This window comes from Phoenix dactylifera, chromosome 4, assembly GCF_051530095.1.
Source record: "Phoenix dactylifera cultivar Ajwa chromosome 4, Ajwa_hap1_PhDact_Kaust_v1.1, whole genome shotgun sequence".
NCBI lineage: Eukaryota > Viridiplantae > Streptophyta > Magnoliopsida > Arecales > Arecaceae > Phoenix > Phoenix dactylifera.
The window spans coordinates 46908247-46927355 of NC_143193.1; the positions used below are offsets into that span (position 1 = coordinate 46908247).

At 37.4% G+C, this 19109-nt stretch overlaps 1 protein-coding gene across 16 annotated transcripts; it reads left to right on the forward strand.

The window, feature by feature from the left end:
- Positions 1–3313: 3313 nt before the first annotated feature.
- Positions 3314–18487, forward strand: LOH1 (RNA-binding CRS1 / YhbY (CRM) domain protein). Of its 16 annotated transcripts, XM_088720150.2 has the most exons (8): positions 3315–3381; positions 4440–4510; positions 9551–9673; positions 10993–11084; positions 11170–11313; positions 13395–13623; positions 15424–15831; positions 17669–18487. In XM_088720150.2, exons 3-8 carry the CDS (start codon positions 9671–9673, stop codon positions 18209–18211), a joined length of 1419 nt encoding a protein of 472 aa, XP_088576276.2. In that variant the 5' UTR covers positions 3315–3381; positions 4440–4510; positions 9551–9670; the 3' UTR covers positions 18212–18487. The 16 variants fall into 16 exon arrangements, with proteins under 16 accessions (XP_038989637.2, XP_088576276.2, XP_088576274.2 ...); XM_039133709.3 differs by lacking the exon at positions 4440–4510 and having other exon boundaries at positions 3314–3381; positions 11167–11313; positions 13305–13623; XM_088720148.2 differs by lacking the exon at positions 4440–4510 and having other exon boundaries at positions 13302–13623.
- The last annotated feature ends 622 nt before the right edge of the window (positions 18488–19109 follow it).

Genomic DNA, 19109 nt, shown 5'->3' on the forward strand with positions numbered 1-19109 from the left:
TAATGCTCTCTTTTATTTTCAGCCTCTGCATTGGAGAACAAATCAGTTTTAGCCTCCACCTATCTTATGTATTTAATACCAATACTGATTTCCCACACATAACATGCATGTGTTTAAGAGGAAGGGCTGAATGGCTGTCCCATTAAAAAGTGAGTTCTAGTATATCTCTAAGCTCTTTGATCACAGCCATCCTAATAAAATAACTTTCTTTATAGAACCCTACCCAATTGCAATCTGACGCAGAAATGTTTGATGCCCTGTTTTCCTGGAAACATGTAGCCTCTGATCCACCAAAGCCACATCAATTAAGTTCATGGTCGTAAACTAGAGTTGTCCAATTTTAAAACGCACACTCTAACTAATAGAACCCTTAACCCTTTTCTTTTTGGGTAAATCGGATAAAATTAAACCATTCTAGTATAAATACATCTGTGGGAGTCAGAAAATAAAATATTCAAAAATTGAGCCAGAAGATTAGTTGTGGAATCCCATAATATAATTCTGATATGGTCCAAAACCCTAAACCTTTCAAGAAAACACCTGCAAAATGACTGTTTTTATTTGCTGTTGTGAAGATCACAGCACTCACCTGCATCCCAAAATAAAAAAAAAGGTATTTTACCATTTTACATTGTGCAGCACAATTGTCAGCAATGAGAAGAGGGAAGAAAATTTTCACAGTTTCTGGCCTACCTGCAAGTTTGGGCTTATAGTCCTTGGGTTAGGCAGATGAAGTTATATTTAACAAAATTGTCATGTAGCTGTTCAGGACTATTGTCAGCAGTTAGAAGGGAGCAAAATTTTTTCAAAGTTTCTGGTCCACTAGAAAGTTTAGGCTTATTAATTCTTGAGTTAGGTTGAGCTACTCTTGGTTCTTGGGTTAAGCTGAGATACTCTTAAAGATATGTCCCTACTTGAAGCTAAAATATGCTTTGGCCAGCAAACTAGGGTAGGCAGCAAATCAGACTACCTAGATCAGACAAACTCAGACCTAGGCCTCTTTTATCAATATAAGAGACTTTACCAACACTATCAGTTAGCACCCTAAAAATAGTTATGATAGCATTTGAACTTAAAATATAGAGAGAAGAGTACCTATGCACTAACTTATTTTTTCCTAATGAAAATCAACAAAATAAATCACTTAGCAGCCAATAGCTTGAATCATCTTGGTTCATCTTGTAGTTGAAATTGAGACTAAGGCCCTATTTGGGGGAGCTTTTGGAGGGCCAAAAAGCACTTTCTGGCCCTCCAAAAGTACTTTTAGTTAAAAAATGATGTTTGGTAAAATTTTGGAAAAACTGTTTCAGCTTTTGCGGGAAGCTGAAAACAGCTTTTGGGGGAAAGCTCCATTTTGGAACTTTCTGAAAACGCTGTTTTCAGCTTTGTCGGGAAGCTGTATTTTTGACCAAAATATCCCCATTTAAAAGTTCCTTTTTTCTCTCACTTCTCCTCAATGCCGCCGACCCTTTTTTTTTTTTTTTTTTTTTTTTTGGGAGGCAGCCCGTGGCTGCCCACGATGGCAGCCACCACGCCGGTCACCCGTGGCCGCGCTCCCCAGCCGCCGCTGCGGCCCGTCGCCTCGGCCGCTGCGACCCCTCGCCTCGGCAAAAAAAAGAGGAAGGGAAGGAAGGGGCAGCCATGGCCGCCGCCTCCCCGGCAGGCGCTGCGGCCCGCCGTCCCAGCCCCTGCGACCCCTCGCCTCGGCAAAAAAAAGAGGAAGGGGAGGAAGGGGCAGCCATGGCCGTCGCCTCCTCGGCAGGCGCTGCGGCCCGCCGTCCCGGCCCCCTCCCGAGCCCCCCCTCCCCCCACGGTTGCCGGGGCCTGCCGTCCCCGTCCCCTCCCGAGCCTCCTCGGCCCGCCGTCCCGGCCCCCCTCCCGCGGCCGCCACGGCCCGGCCCCCTTCCGGCACCGCCGGCCTCGCAGGAGAAGAAGAAAGGAGGAGAAGGAAACAGAGGAAGGAAGGAGAAGAAGAGAAGAAAAAAGAAAAGAAAAAAAAAGAAGAAAAGGGAAGGAAAAAAGAGAAGAAAAAAAAAGAAAAAGAAAGAAAAATAAATAAATAAATAAATATGTATATAAATGAACAAATAAATAAATAAATATATTTTAATGAAATAAAATAATAACTAAATAAATAAAAATAAATATTAGTAATTATTTAACTAATTTTTTTACCTAACTAGAAAATTTGTTAGAGAGATAAATGGTCATCAAAAGAGTGAAAAATTAATTTATACTAATAATTATAATATTTTATACATTTATTATTGTATTATACTATAAATATAATATAATATAATATTATGTTATGTTAAATAATTACTTGGCTAGTCTTGGTTCAACTCAAAACAATGTGGGCTGTACCCGCTAGCTAGGGCAAAGTATTCGGCTGAGGGCCTATTTGCATAATCTCGTGTAATTTAATAGGATTCACAAGAACATAGGATAGGCAAGGCCTATTTGTTTTTAGAGTAGGTCGGGTTTTTTCTCCATCCTACATGAATAGATTGGAAGAGATCCAATTGACATGGGCTCAACCAAGGTCCATTTTCCTTTTTTATTTCTTGATTTGTCCTTAAGGTCAAAGTTTTTTTTTTTTTTTTTTTGAGATTATGAGAGGCTAATTCCTACCTTTTCTATCCTATACTCATCCCCCAATCAACTATAATTGAACCCTCACCCCCCTCATCCTTTATGATAAGATGGACAGATCGACTGGCATGAATACACTTAACAAAATGGCAATGTTTTTTCCAGAATTGAAACTACTCAAACTAGCTGAGTTAGGTCATTTGGATCAGGAATCAGCCAATTTGGCCTTTCCTTGAAGATGTTCTCATCAGTAGTTATTTATTAGCCTCCTTGAAAAGTGACAATAGCATGAGCTGAATCAATTAGAAACATTATAGTTTGTATTAGGTCAATTCGATTAGTTTGCTTGACGTTACATGTAACCAAAAAGCCCAACCCAAGTCCATTTGTAGCCCTTGCACATCAGCCGTTATTGATCAATCTAATAGATTTGATGGCTCTAGTTAAATCTTGAAAGTTGATCAATGGTCACAGTTAGACCCAGAAATTCCAAATGGAGGCCAGATTTGCCCAAGGACCGGCAGACCAGAGCGGCCCATATCATCATCATAGCCTGTTCCGACCCAAACCAGGCCCATTCCTACCTCCAGGGCCCAACTCAAAGTCATGCCGCAGCGTAGCGGGGTAGTGGCAGTTTCGTGAAACTCAAGTGACAGTAAGGTCAGTTTCGGCAATCAAAACAAAACAAATCCAAACCCTAACCCCTCCCCTTTAAATCCCCGCCTCCTCTCTCCCCGAAATTCCCCATCCCTCCTCCTCCTCCTCCGAAGTCATCTTCTCTCTTGATGTGTATGTACTCATATTTTGTCGCGTTTAATTGTTATTCTCTCTTTTTTCTCTTTTGTAATGTTTTCGTTGATGCTTGGAGATTTCTAGGGTTTCTTTTGATGATTAGAGAATATCTGAAAGCAAGATCAGCTTCTTGTTTGGATCTCGAAATGCATCCGATCCGGACAATAATGTTTCTTAAACTTGCGAGATTGAATCCAGTCTAACTCACCTGGATCTGATCCCTGTGATTTTCCGGGCCCTTCTTAGCTGGTACAATCTGTTGCGATTATTTCAGTTCTCTCGTTTTTTTTTTGTTCAATTTTGTTGCAGTCTTGCAAGTTGTTACATGGATATGAATATGATGATTCTCACGGTGTTTTGTTTGATCGTAGCAAACGCACTCTGTCCCAAAACCACATCAAATTAATGTTTTGAGGCAATTTCTTCGTTTGCGAGAGTAATCGAGTTTCCGGGCTTCCGCTTCCGCAAGGGAGCAGATGGCAGTGATCTTGCGGAGGTTGGTCGGATTACATTTTAAAAATAATTTTTATTTCATATTCTAATTTTATGGGAGAAGCAATTTCCAATTTTTTGTTTACTTTGATAGCCGGTTTTGATTGTTTTTATTTTTTATATTTACACTATAATTTCTCCTTGGCGATCTACGAAATTAAATTACTGTGTATGTTATAATATTGTAGGAACAGTATCTTTTTCAATTGATTTTGTAATGTAATTTAAAGGGATAATCCATGTTTTGTCTAATACAATCAAATTAATTTATATTATTATTGGTAATATTGATGATATTAGTTATGACCCTTTTAAGCCTGAATTTTTAGTATTAGGGTTTTGGGAATATTATGACAAAGATATAAGGAAAAGAAGCAAGCTAGCCTCTTGGCAATTTATTTAGTTTTAAGAGCATTGACAATATGTGTATGTAACAACTAGTTTTTTCGAGTAAATTATAAAAATTTCTCCTTTTTTACGTCCTTTGATAGTCCTTATATCATGTAATGTTATTTTGATCATTTTAAAATTTTTTTCTGATATGATGTTTGGATTCTATGAAGGCTCGGTTGATGTGCCTCTTATGAAGGCTCGGTTGATGTGCCTCTTATGAAGGCTCGGTTGTCTTCTTGAGGTGACATTATGTCTCAGAATGCGTGCTTTGCTAAACTGAGAAATCAATTGCAAAGAAAATTGCCTCCAAAAAGTTAAAATAATTCATATAAACTCATTCAATATATTATCATGACACTGTTGATAATTAAATCTCACAAAATTTCCCATTGACAGTGAGAACAGGGGAACAAGATCTATCACGACCTTTTCTTTAGGTGGAAATGGGCCAGAATACAAATCAGATCTGGCCATATTTATAAAAGGACCTTGATTTCCAGAGATTAGTTTAGATGTCAGAGTTTTAAGACTCTCCAGTGTTTTTGTCATAATTTTTTACAGGTATTTGAAAGCATACTGATAAGTCTATAATTTTTGAAAGTAAAGGATCAAGTTGCTCAGGAATCAGACTTTTATGTATGTACTTTTTCAATCACTAGGCATAGAACCCGTCCTAAAGAAATCCTCAGTAGCATCTATAATGTCATTCTTGATGATGGGCCAAATTAGGAATTGAAGGAACCAAACTAGGCATTCATTCTCTATTCCATAATCGTCTAATAGAAAAACAAATTAAAATGCTTACTTTAACTTCTCACCTTCTCAATCTTATATTTAATATCCGCCTCGGCTGTGCGGAACTTGCCCTTACTCTTTTTTCCTTGGGCCCTCATCCTGCGAGGGTCCTTCTTGTTGGCCTCCCTCAGCTTTCGTGTCTCCATTTTCTTTTTCCTCTCGAGCTTGAGCTGTTTCTTTGTTTGATACCTTTCCTTCTTTGGAAGCTCTATTTTGCGGGTCTCGAACCTCAGCTTCCCATCCGATAGGATGTGGTTTCTCGTAGCTTAAACACCTCGAACCCCAAGAACGGCCATAAGGATAAGAAAAAAATCAAAGCTTTTGAAGGAGGGTAAAGAAGGCCAAACCTAGGGTATAGAGAGAGGGAGAGAGATTGAGAATAAGATGGAAGGGAAGATGGGAAATGGTGAGGTAGGGTTAGGGTTTGACTCCAAAGAGGAGTGGAGGAGGGGATATTGGAATTGGAGGAGAAGGAATGGAGGAAATGAGAAAGGTTAGGTTGGGTTAGGATGGGATCTTTTTGAGTTCGGAAGCGGGTTCCACATTTGGATGCAGAGTTCGAGAGAGGGAGGGGAAGGCCGAAGACTTGTGGGTGCAGATGTCTTCTTAAAATCTCTAGGGGCTCGTTTGATTCGCGAAAAGCATTTTTCCTTCTAGGAATATGATTCTTGGAAAACAAATTCGTAAGAAGAGAATGCCTAAGAAAGTACTTTTGGCATGTTTGGTTGACCATCGGAAAGTGACAAATTTCCAAAGTGCTTATGTTTGGTTGGCCATCCACTTTCCTGAGAAAGTTATGTATAATTCCTATTATGCCCTTAATAAAAATTAGGTCTTTAATGTATCTTTAATTCTTCTTTAATGCTAAAGGGTTTTTTTGGAAAAAAATAAAACTAAAGTGATTTCCACCTCATGAGAAAGTAACTTTCCTATGTTTCTCATGAGAAAGACTTTTTCATGAAATGTGGAAATAATATTCCCATGGAAATACAACTTTTCCATCTCTCTCCTTTGAAAACTCCAACCAAACAAGAGGCATCTAATTACTTTCCCGTTGACCACACTTTCCCCCTTTATTTTCCCGCGAACCAAACGAGCCCTAGGTGATAACCTAGGATTTATGCTTGGTCTCTTTTTGAGCCTTTGTTTAGAAAAAAATTAAGCCTTAATTCAACGCCATGTTGACTCCCATTGATTTGTTTGCTATCAATGCAATGTTACCAGAATTGTTCAAAGAGCAATACATAAAGTATCATGATTTCTTTGGTTTGCACATGTGCAGGCCCAAAGTGTCCATATTTGAATCCACAATGTTGAAAAACACATAATATGAGCCCATATAATGGTGAGCTACCCCACAATATATAACCATGTCTTGCCAATTACTACATGCAGGAGGCTAAGCCGACTAGCTTGCTTTAGGAGTGGCAATCAGGTTGAGTCGAATTTATGATATATCAAACATTTGTTAATCCAAACCTAGCATATTTACTAGATGGGTCAAAAATCTAGACGCGAACTAACCATTTTATTAAGTAGATAATCTAACCCGTTCTGTAATGAGTTGAAACAATTTAAACAAGTTAAATAGTTAAGCATTGTCAACCCTAGGCCCTACTTACTTGAGTTGTGACCCAATCATCGCATTTGACATGATTCCAAGATCGGCGGAACTCGTAGTGGGCACCGTACCGATTTTTTGGGGCACAAGTTGGTACCGGTTGTATCAGACATAGTACCATGGGAGAGAGGAAAGAGAGAGAGAAAATGGGGAGAGGGAAGAGGCCAGTAGAGGGTGGCGGAGGTACGACGGAGGCCGGCGGGCGGCAAGGCCACGACAAGTTCCCCTAGTTCGAACGAAATAGGGGCCCCTCTCCCTCTCCCTCCCTCGCTCGCTCTATCTTTCCTTCTTCGGCCTCGGCAATGGGTTTTGTTTCCGTTGCTGGAACTGTACCGGTGAGCCACCAGTTCGGCTTGGAACGGCCATAACTGCCTGATTTGAGATGGTTTTGCTGACCCTTCATGAATCTAAGCTTAAACCTTCCTACTATAGCTATGAATGGCTCAAATTATATGCCATATCGGACAACTAAGTTTATAATCTATATCACTAAGAGCCATGCATGGCTTAAATTGTATGCCATATCAAACAACTAAATCAGTGATCTATACCACTGAGTGCTTGCTTGGATGGTATTGCTCCTTACCATCTAGGAAGAAAGCAAAGCGGTAAGCAAATGGTGCTTGAATTTCAAGTGTTGTTCGTGCTTCTGGAGTGGTTAATATGAGCTCTTGTAATTGCGAGGGAGAAAGAGAGAGAGATGCTTGATCTATGCCTTGCTTCATTAGCTCATCTTTCTATACATAAATGTGTTATTTTAATCTTGATAGTTGCTACAACTTTATGAGCTGATGCATTAAAAACCGAGGACTCTCCTAACCTGTTAAGTTATGTCCTTGAACCATTTCAAGGCATGTGTTTTAAGTAATGGCTTTAAATGACATTATTTGTGAATAAAAAAAAGCGATGCAAATCCCAAAAACATAAGTGGGTGTATCAATTTGGGTGCATGATCATCTTAAATGCTTGTAAGACACAAAAAAGATGATTAATCGTTGATGATTCTTTTTCATTTTTTAGAGTTTGGATATTTGGATTTGGTGTGACGCCAAGCCTCATTGTGCCGGCCTATTGGCCTAGCCCAGCATTCGAATGTCGTCCAAAGGCCCTTCCGTACCAAAACCAAGGCAGAGCCCTAGTTAAGCACGGCAGAGGAGGATGAATCCTCCTCGGACTCTGTCGGAGACTAGGAAACCCTAGTTTTTGCTCCATATAAGCTTCTTCCCATCCCCCACACTGGAAAGCCATCCCCAATCAAAGTTTAATCATCGAAATCCTCTTCGATTCTTCTCGATCGTCGATCGTCGATCGTGTCAGCGCTGCCGCCACTGTGGGCCACCATTGCTTGAAGCTAGGCAAGAAACCGACAACTTTAGATTGACCTTCTCCTTCTTCCGTAGCCCTTGGAAGCTCTGATTTCGGTCGGTGATCACCGGATTTTCTGTCAAGAATGGGTGCTCTGTTTTATTTTGTTTTTCTTTGGATTTTCTCGATTTCATTCCTTTTTTTTTTGCCGGTGATGCTGCTAGATCTTGTCACCAAGGCCTCCGCTTGGTTCCTCACGATGCTTTGCAGCCTCGGTTACATGATGTAAGGGGTAGAGATCTCTATTTTTGGTTGGGTTTTCACCATCGGCCGCCTGCTAGCATTGGCTGTTGACAATCTGTTGGTTGCCCGTCGTTCTCTAGGCCTTCCATCTTCCACCAGCAGCCAATCTTCTTCCTTGGTTAGAGAGAAACTTTCTTTCTCTTTTCCCTCTCTTCCCCATACTTTCTCTCTCTTATTTCTCTTTACAAAGTTTCTCTCTCTACATGGACTTTCTCTCTACTCTCTCTAGGAGAGTTGGATTCAATAGGAACTCTTCACAGTGGATTGACCTTAGTGAAGGGCTCTCATCCATGTTTGGCGGGTAGCACACTAGCTCCTACTTTGGCTTTTCTCTGACATTGTTAGATTTGATTAACCCTTCTTCTCGATCTCTGTTGAATTATTTGTGCTTTAGTCCGTGCATGATTCGATGAATTTCACTTTTTGATCGGACCGACGGGGTATCGGGCACTCCCGCTTGGTCAGCCTTATGAGGGTGTTAGAATTTAAGATTTTTATTTTTTAAAAAATAATTATAAATTTTTTTTAATGAAAAATATAATTTTTGGATATTAGGCTTTGAAAAAGATTTTCAAGATTAATTAGATCTGTTGGTTGGATTGAATTCGTAAGATAAGTAATGTATCACTTTTTTCTAAATTTATTAGCAATCATTGACTTATTATATTTATGACTTTTGAGTGGTATTATTCATTATGCACGAATTTGATGGATAATATATTATTATAAAAAAAATATTATTTTAAAATATTATGACGATATATGATCTTATTATGGATATGATTGATTGATTTTGACACCGCATGATTTTAGAACTCTAAAATATGAAACTTACAACTATTTGAATATCGACTTGGCAATGTTGTACACGCTAATGGGGGCTAATACGCTGGCATATGATTTGTTCTGAAGGTTGTGTCCAAGATGATTAGCGAAATACCGCTAGCAGACCAGAGGTCCTGAAGGACTTTGCTGCAAGATGATGCACATCTTACCACAGGAAGATTAGTCGGTGTTAGAACCTTGCCATAGGATGATGTGTCATAGCTCGGGATCAATAAGATGAATTAAATATTTGAAAGAATTTGAATCTATGAACAAAATTTAATATTTTAAGAAAGATTTGATTCATATATTATTACTAGATATATGCTTATTTTCTGTTATTATCTATTTGACTGGCTGATTTTGTTTAGTTAAAGTGATTATTGCTTACTGGGTTGTCTAGCTCATTATATATTTTTTGTTTTTGCACAGATTCAGAAAACTAGCTTGATCGGGATTTTCAATATGGGAGAGCGACTAGCAGAACTTTGGCAAAGATCATCTTAGAATAGAGTTCATTTAAATTGATGTACTACCCTAGAATATTGTTAAATGGTGAGACATTTAAATGTTGAGCTAGTTTTTGAAATAAAGTTTGCATATTATTATTTAATTTGTTTTGCTGCATATTTATGATATTATATTGAGATGCATTTGTGGGGAGGGTTTTCTATGAGTATGCGACGATTGACACGACCCCTGGTTCATGAATTTGGGTTGGGGGTGTGACAGAACCGCATTAGAGCGGTAGAGTTGAGGTCGGTGCTTGCATCACTCGGCCTCAAGTAGGGGAGGATCGTCAAGAACTGCCGGAGGATAATCAACATGGTGGATGCCGACAAGACGGTATGGTGAACTTCAAGGAGTTCAACCAGATGATGAGGGGAGGGTTCGCAGCCTTGAGTTAGATCAAGGCTTTGAAGATACAAAAATCACAAGATTAAGAACTCGACATGTTCATATAGTTTGTTGGTTCATGGGATTTGACCGTTTTCATCCCTTTTGTTTTGATTGCATTTATGTTCCTTTTTTTTTCTTTGCATTCTTGGCTATAAAAGCTTTTAGTGGACAACCGTATATGGATTGGATAGTTCTTCAATTTGGCTCCTCCCTCTTCCTCTCCTCTTTACTCAACACCATGGCCGCAAGACTTTTAACTCAATTTGGTAGATGAATGCTCCAATGGAGACTTGATGTTAAGAAAGCTGAGAATGGATGAATGTTTGTAGTGGAAATCTTTAATGGTGGAATTGGCACCAAGAAATGCAGAGAAATTAAGCTCTTGTGATTCTAGCAAGAAGCCAAAATTAAGTCTAAAGCAAGCTGATGGGCTTAGCTTCCTGCATGTAGTAACTGGCAAGTCATGGAAATATGTTGTGGGGTAGCTCACCATAAAATGGGCTCATATTATGTGTTTTTCAACACTGTAGATTGAGATATGGACACTTTGGCCTTGCCCAGGTGCAAGCCAGAGAAATCATGATACTCTATGTATCGCTCTTTGAGTAGTTCTGGTTAGGTAGTAATGCAGGCAATACTAATATACAATTGAGAAAATTGAAAATAAATGAGAGCATACTAAATAATTAACAAAAGTACAACCTTCTCCCAAGAACAAGCTGAAGTACTGAAAGAATAGGTAATGCATTACAGAAAATGTGGTTGTGTCAAGCTTCTCTCATATTATTGGAAATTTTCATTCTTAAATTATTTCTTGTTTAATTTTACGTAGAAAAACGATAGCGGTGTTTTTGGAATAAGTATATTAAATGGAATCTTTAATTCTAGTTTTTGAAATAGATAATTTGATTTCTTCTCATTTGTCTTCCTTAATGGCAAATTGTTCTATCTGTTTATTGTGGTTTGTGTTGCAGACAATGGTGGGCCATTTTCACTCACTTCAGATACTGAGGAGTTTGTTACTTACCCTTCCCCATTTATCTTCTCAACTCTCATCTCCACTTAGGTAAATAATCTTGCTTTTTCCTATCATTTCTTCATTTTTCTAGCTATACCCATTTCATTTATTTTTGTTTGTTTTTTCCAAGTAGTTATATTGCTCCTTATTACAAGAGCTCTGGTCTCTTGGAACCATGTAAGCATTCATTGGTCAGAAGGAATTTTATACATGGCTTTGCAAGGCCTGCCTTATTGCATGGACAACTGAAGCCTAAGACTTCTTTAGGATCCATAAGGTAAACAAAAGTTATGTTTTGTTTCATTTGATTTAAATTTGAAGTTGTTTTGAATCATATAGCATGTCTTCTTGTGGTATTATTTCAAAATTCTTTTTTTGGACGATATTTTTCAAAAATTTCAAGATGGATACTGTGCTTGGGGGGCACTTTCTCTGGTTTTGGTTGAATAAACATGTTTAGAAAAAACCTTTTGATGTGTTGAATGTTTTGACATCTTTTGATATTTTGTTTAGCTAGGGATGCTAAACTTTTGTTTCAGTGTGTTGCGAAATGAATTTAACATTTTCATCTTTGTAAAAAAAAGGCTTGGTTGCGTTTCATCTTTTAACTTGTTTTTATTCAATTTGATGGTGGAATTTTCTTTAACTACTAGGTTGTAGGACTAGAAATGGACAAGGTTGGGCTGCCTCATTGTTTGAGCCTGGCCAAAAAATGACTTAGGGGCCTTGGGCTAGGCCCAAACCTGAAATGTAGGACAGTGTAGAGAGAGGAGAGGAGAGATGGTGAACAAGGTGGGCTTTAGGCCATGCTGGGCTTGGGCCCCTAGGTCAATTCAACCAGGCTGCAATTTCCCAGCCCAGGCCCAACACAGGCCTTTTCAGGTTGGGCTGGAAGCGCACCCCCCCCCCCCCCCAAAAAAAAAAAAAAAAAAAAGAAAAAGAAGCAACAGTTCACAAATATTTGCAACTACATTAGGACTGTCATTGTTCAAGTGGTTCAGGATGAGTTATCTTGTTGAAATAGCAGAGAATTTAGCTTCTTTGGCTCAACCATGCTTTCTTGGAACATAAGTTCGCAGGCATTAAAATCATGATAAAGTGCAATTATGTATATAAAAGGGCTTTTCAGAGAAAAAATAATACTACTTTCGTGCCTCAGTTGAGAGATTTATTTCCTATAAATGAAACTTGATGACAGCGAATTTTGAAGATTTTAATTTTATGCCCATTAGGTATTGAGTTTTCCTGTAAGGTAGATTTCAGAAATTCATTGCTTTTATCCAATGAAAGTTCTCTTTTTGCAATGGACAAGTGACAGAGCTGGGACCAGTTAACTATTGAAGAAAAATGAAGCTATTGAGAAACTTGTTTATGAGTTATTGACTTTGGGATTTGGTTTCTTCAGTAAGGTAGAGTTAAAAGAGAGATGGCAAAGGTTGATTTTGACCATATGTAATGAGAAAACAACTAGAGGATCGAACTTTTGTAAAGCCAAACTGATATAAAACTGAGGGACAAAGGATTCCCCAAAAATGGAGAGAAAGATGGGTTTGTCAAGTATGCTTAGCATGAGTTGGGTAAATAGAGATACCATTATAGTTTCTTTGGCAGCACACAATCAGCATGGACTAGAATATGTTGTGGTTTAACTAGAAAAGATTGAGTTGATAATGTGTATATTTGAGAAAGCACACTCAAGCATCAAAAGCTAGTTAGATAAGAAATTTTGAGATGCTTTGGTGAATGTGCAACCTAACCACAGATGGCAATGGAGATGAAGGGGTTCCAACAACAGGCTAAAGTGTCAAGGAGGTGGATGATACAGAAGGCTTAGAATTTTTGAGATGGTGATTGAAGAGTCTTCCTTTGTGCTGAGGACATGTCTTGGATAAGAATATCAAAATAGGAACTGTAATGGCAACCACTGATAGATGGGATAGGCTTATTAATATTTATGCTTAGAGATACTCTGTATTTTTCTCTAGTTTTATGTGTAAATATATGCTGCTGTGATTTCTAGTGAAGTATATATACATCAACAAATATGAAGTTTTTTCTTTATTAAATCATACAGTGAGTAAATATGTTAATGCTAAGTGATCACTATGTTAATCGTTATGGCACATTCAATCACTCTATTATACCACTTCTGTAGATTTGTGTTTTTGTACATTTCTGTTTGCACTCTGTTAATTGTCTTGCTCTGTTTTAAGCAAGTGGGAAAAGTTTATCATCTTGAGAATCGTAGTAAACCTCATGTTGCAGTAGTTCTGATGTTTTATGCAAGGTTCATAGTAAAAGACCTATCCATGGGCTTCTTGCCAGTATGGAACAATTCAGTCTTACTGGTTGTTGTAGTATTCATACAAGTCAGCCTGTTGACAACATGGACCAGGATGTGGTGGAGCCTCAACATAATGCAGGAGATGTGGTCTCTGTTGATGATAATGGTAAAGCCAAAGCAAAGAGAAAAAAGTTGAAAGGAAAAAGAGCAGTAGTAAGGTGGTTGAAGTTCTTCAGGTGGAAGAAAAAAAAGGAGTATGAAAGAATGACTGTGGAAGAGAAGATTTTATACAAATTAAGGAAGGTATATTTCTGCTTTCATATATATATATATATATATGTCATTATGCTGTATATGTTAAATATATAATTTGATAGCCCAGTGGAATTTGTTTCATTTGATAGCCTAGTGTGGAAAGATCAGAGCCTCTTTCATTTGATGAAGATTCTGCTAGCAACACATGACATAGTTTGTAGATAATTTCTCCTCTTTGAATCTGTGGGCAACTTTTACATCATTAATTCTTGTTGTTTTTGACGAGCCTTTTCTAAATAAATAATATAGCAATGGATGTTCTAATTTTTCTGTAGAAGAAGATTATGATTTTCTCATAGGTTAGTGATGTTTTTCACATATGTTAGTGATGTTTGTCCTTTCACTGTCTGTAAGGCCTGAAACTTTGATCACCAGAGCAAATTTCTCAACTGTTCGCATATAAGATCCCAATAAAGCTCCTTGTTTATTGTTTTTTGATGCTATACATATGCTAATTGCATATGGAGTTAGCATAGAAACTTTAACTCTCTTAAGCATGTGGGTTTAAGTATGCGGAATTCCTCTCCATGGCCTAAACATCTGGCACTTCTGTTTCTGATTTAGTCATCATGTGTATTTAAGTTTATTCAAGTTTGCTGCTTATTATTGCCAACCAATTTGATATTTGCCATTTGGTGCCTGCTCGTTTACAAACTAGCAATTTTAGTATAATAAAGATTTGAGGGAATTTCATTGGATTGTTTGATATGATCATGATCTGTGGTAACCACTTTGAAATTGTCAAATTGTGTCCGAAACATTAAATGTTCCACTTGCATATTGGAGCTGAAGAGTTTCATGTTGATATTGGATTCTAAAACAATGTATTTATATGCACAAACATTTGCAACAGCCCCAAAGACACTCATACACAGTTATGAAGTCAGATATAATTAAAGTGATTAATTGTTGGTAGGTTTTCTTGTACATTGCTAGAAGTAGTTACTATTTTATATACTGATGTGAACTTTTTCAGTTTCTTGCCAAGTCCTTCAAGTCCCATCTTTTTTGTGCAATGGCAATTGATCTGCTGTAGCTTTGTTTTTCATGGTGAGATATTCTTTGTGTGGATTAGTTTTGTCCTTTCCTCTTCTTTGTTCGTCATGTTGCAAAAGACTCATTTTACAGCTTACGTGCAAAGATGCTTGTCTTTCTTTGTAACATGGCTCTTTATTTAATGCATGCTCATGCTAATTGTTGCCATTTTCCGAGCATGTAATTTTTATTTAAAAAATGCATCTTTCTAATCCTTTTCACATCTGCTTTTTGTTCATGCAAGTTATCTGTTTTTGTATTTGGTAACTATTCCCTTAACTGCTGCTTGCCTCATGATTAGTGACCTCCTAATCCTATATCAAGACTTAGCAATGTGGATGTTTTTCTGATCATGAATTTTAATTTTTTATAGACATTGTGCATACAAAAACAGATCATGCACGGATCAAAAGTGCAAAAGGCATCTCTTACTTTAAAAAGGGCATCTGGTGCAGTTTCTTTACCGTTTAGTTCTTGGATTTAGCATTTGGTGACATGAACAGCTTAAGATTGCTCATATCCTTGTTGATTAACTAGAGCAAAGGCCTGAATTCTGTAACAAGATAAATGATGCATCTAAGTCGAATTGCATTTAAATTTAGATTGCCAATTGATTGTCATATGCAGTATGAATGCAGCTTGCACTGCAGGTTGTTTTGTTTTGAGATGACATGGCCTTTTCATAACTTTAGTAATGATTTAAATGCAAATTCAATTTTTGCAACTCTGACTATTTTGTGGTGGCAAAAAAAGGCTCGTAGGAAGGAAGAGCGATTTGTCCAGGCACTAAAGAAACTTGAACCATCAGAGACATCAGAAACTACACACGACCCGGAGGTACTTACACCTGAAGAGCATTTTTACTTCCTCAAGATGGGCCACAAATGCAAGAACTATGTGCCTGTTGGAAGGCGTGGTATTTTCCAGGGAGTAATTCTGAATATGCATTTGCACTGGAAGAAACATCAAACATTGAAGGTTGTGGTGAAGACATTTACACCGGAGGAGGTTCGCGAGATTGCAGCGGAGTTAGCTAGATTAAGTGGAGGAATTGTGCTTGATATCCATGAAGGAAATACCATCATCATGTACAGGGGGAAAAATTATGCACAGCCACCAACAGAGATAATGTCTCCAAGAGTTACTCTTTCTAAAAAGAAGGTACCTTTCTTTGTTCCTAAGATATAAGTATAAAGAATTTACCAATGCTATATGTGTAGCTTATCTAAATCTCGGCTATGGTAGAAAAAAATAAAAATACAAAAATCTAATATATCCAAATGAAATTAAATTTAATAAAACTAATTCTGCAAACGTATTAGTCCTTATTCTAGATTCCTTTATTTAGTATTTCTTGTTTATATTTTTTATTGTTTTGGATGTAACTTGTAATGAATTACAAAATCAAAACAATGGATGTTCCACATAATTTTAGAGTGATTTTTTTGGTTGTGATTGTGGCAAATATGATACATGGAAATTTAAAGAAAATGAATGAAATCAATAAATCTATACTTTTTATATAAAAATTGCAACACTTCCGCTTGAAGATCAAAAATTTCTCTATATTGGTAATATTTGTACGCAAGGATGATTGATCTGTAGAATATATGGGAAAGGGATCACGAATTTTATTCAAAATCTGCTAGGGGTATTGAAATTGAGCTTAAACCTCACAAAATCAAAGTTCATATTTGTAAGTCCGTTAGGAGGCCAATCTACTCCACAAGCACCTACTATCTTTCTGTTTAAGAATATCTTAGAAATGATAAAATCCAATCAACCTATAAAAAATTATGTTTCTCTTAGTTTTGCAGAACTAAACACGTAATTGCTTCAAATTTTCTGAAAAACTGGTAAAATCCTAGTTTCATATTAATAATGTACTTTGAAGCTTAATGAATAGATGGCCTATAAACTACACAAATAGCTGATTAGTAGTTCAATGTGGTTATGTAGATTTTCAGCTGAATCTGTAAACTGATCTCGGTTTTGGATCAGCTTGAGACAAAATAGTGATGTTTCAATATTTGTTTGGAAGGTGTGACCAAACCTAATATCTATTGTATGTATGATCTTGTGTGTTGTATGTGATGTGTGTCTATGTGTGTATTTGTCTGTGCGTACATATCAATATGCACCCATTCTTTTCCGGATATTGACACCTCAAACTGTTCATTGGATTCATATTACTCTCTTGCTGTAAAATGTCGATATATTTACCTTATTTGAGAAGTGTTATCCCATAGTCATGGTTATAAGCAACATGTATGAAATCATATCATTGATCTTTTGAGTTTTGAGATTTCGGATCTCTCCAAATTGCCTACACACCTCTAGTCGGCAGTATTATGGGCAAAACAGGGCCGACCATAGGAGGGCCTGTTGGAGTGCGGCTCAGAGTCAGATGTACATCAATAAAGCATAGGAGAATAACTATTATAGCCATGAGTGTAAGTCTGGAACAGCTGATTTGTTTGGAAATTGCTTTTACAACCCAGTATCAAGCCTATATCTCTGTCAAGATGTGTCTGCAACCATGAGGTTGGGCAATTAAACCTGACTATCCATCTAACAGAATTAGCTTCGGAAATCCTAGACTTTGTAAGTGATTTTGCCAATAAAATAAAGATTATTAAGTGCATGGACTAGAAACTAGTTTACAGTTAATATAATCATGAATATTGGATGCCATTTCCACCTTTTATACTGTAAGTTGTTCTTTTTTGAAATGTCCATGGCTTGCTTATGAAGTTTCACTTGCTTTCGTTCTCATTTTATAATACTTTGTTGATCATCAACCTGCAGAATATGTAAAATTATTCTCTGTCCCATTCTGAAGGAAGTGGTTTTATAATTATCTACTTCCTTTTTTGTTTGGTGGGTCGTAAGCTTCTAGAGGAAGAATTACTTGTCCTCCTTGATGCAGCTTTCTGGATTTGCCAAAGATTTTGCAATTTTGATCTCAACCATTGGTCTTCCTGTATCTTTCACTCAGGCTCTGGATAAATCCAAGTACAGAGATGCCCTCCGGGCTGTCAGAAGGTACATCCCAAAGCTTCAACAAGACCTCGAAGATATTCAAGTGCAGATGCAAAGAGAGGGAGAAAATAAGGGCAAGCTATCAACCAATAAAGAAAGTCCAGATGCTGAAGGTAATGGAGCAATTTCCGACCACCAGCTGGAAAGATTTGAGGAGCTCGAGGTGCAAGAAGATGGAAGCAATGAGCTGGAGGAAGATGAATCACTGATGGAGTCGAGCACTTGGTCAGATTCGGAAGATTTGTCAGATATATTTGAAACAGATTCGGAAGGTGAGACAGAGGATAAATTGGAGAAGCCTCTATATTTAGATGCAGTGGAAAGGTTTCCATCGGTAAATGGTGGGACGCCAGATGATTTTGAGGAGCACTTGCGTCAGATTGCTGCTGCATCGAAGATCGGTGATTCATTGGAAAAGGATGTAAAACTAGAAGAGCTTGATGAGATCGACAAAATATTTTTAAGAGCTAGCTCTCTTTTGAAGCGAAGGAGAAGATAATTTAAATTGTGATCATTATTTGATTATTGTTGCAAATTGGAGTGATTGTTCCATTTGCTCTTTTTGGAGGTTCCATGAAGCCCCATATTCTTCCTGTTCTTCTGTATATTTCATAATATTATAGTTTTATGTATTTGAAAGAACGATGTGATTATCCCTAAACTGATACCATATGCAAGCAGTCATCTCTAAGGAGGGAGCAGATCCATCAAATGAGACATTCTCTGGTATTTATCTGGACAGAAAAGGAAATAAAGAAATCTAGAATTAACGAAAGCTATGTTTCATATATTATGCTTCTTTTTTCAAAATTTTTGTGGTAGTGGACCTCCCACTTTCTAAACCTTTTTATTTATGTGGTGCTTGCTAATTGGTGTTTCATGTGATGAATGAAGTAGAACTTCTGAGCACCTTTGCTCAGATAGCTGCAAATGAGGTGGCAGTTTCTGCCAGTCCAATCAATTCTACAATGATTCCGAGACAATTTAGCAATTCAAGCATACAATATTTGTCCTTGTCAGAACATGTGCATGCAATCTAATTTATGCTGCTATGTTACTTCGATATCCCCTTTATACTGCATGTGGCCAAGAAAACTTTTCCTTTCTTTTTATTTTTGTTATTTCCTTACTCTTCTAGCTGGTAACCTTTGAATAACTATTTTTCTTCCACTCATCCTGTCATTCCATATCTTGAAACATTTATTTCTTGAACTTTTTGTACTACTGAATCTTGGATGTTTGAATTATTAAATTTGTAGTAAGAAAACAACAGTGAAAATCTGTATTTAACATGGGAACTCATTTCACTAGTATGATGGATGATAAACTTGACTTCAACCTAATCTCTATCCAAAGACTTTGGAATTGTTGGTTCACGGGAAGAGAAAAAAATATGG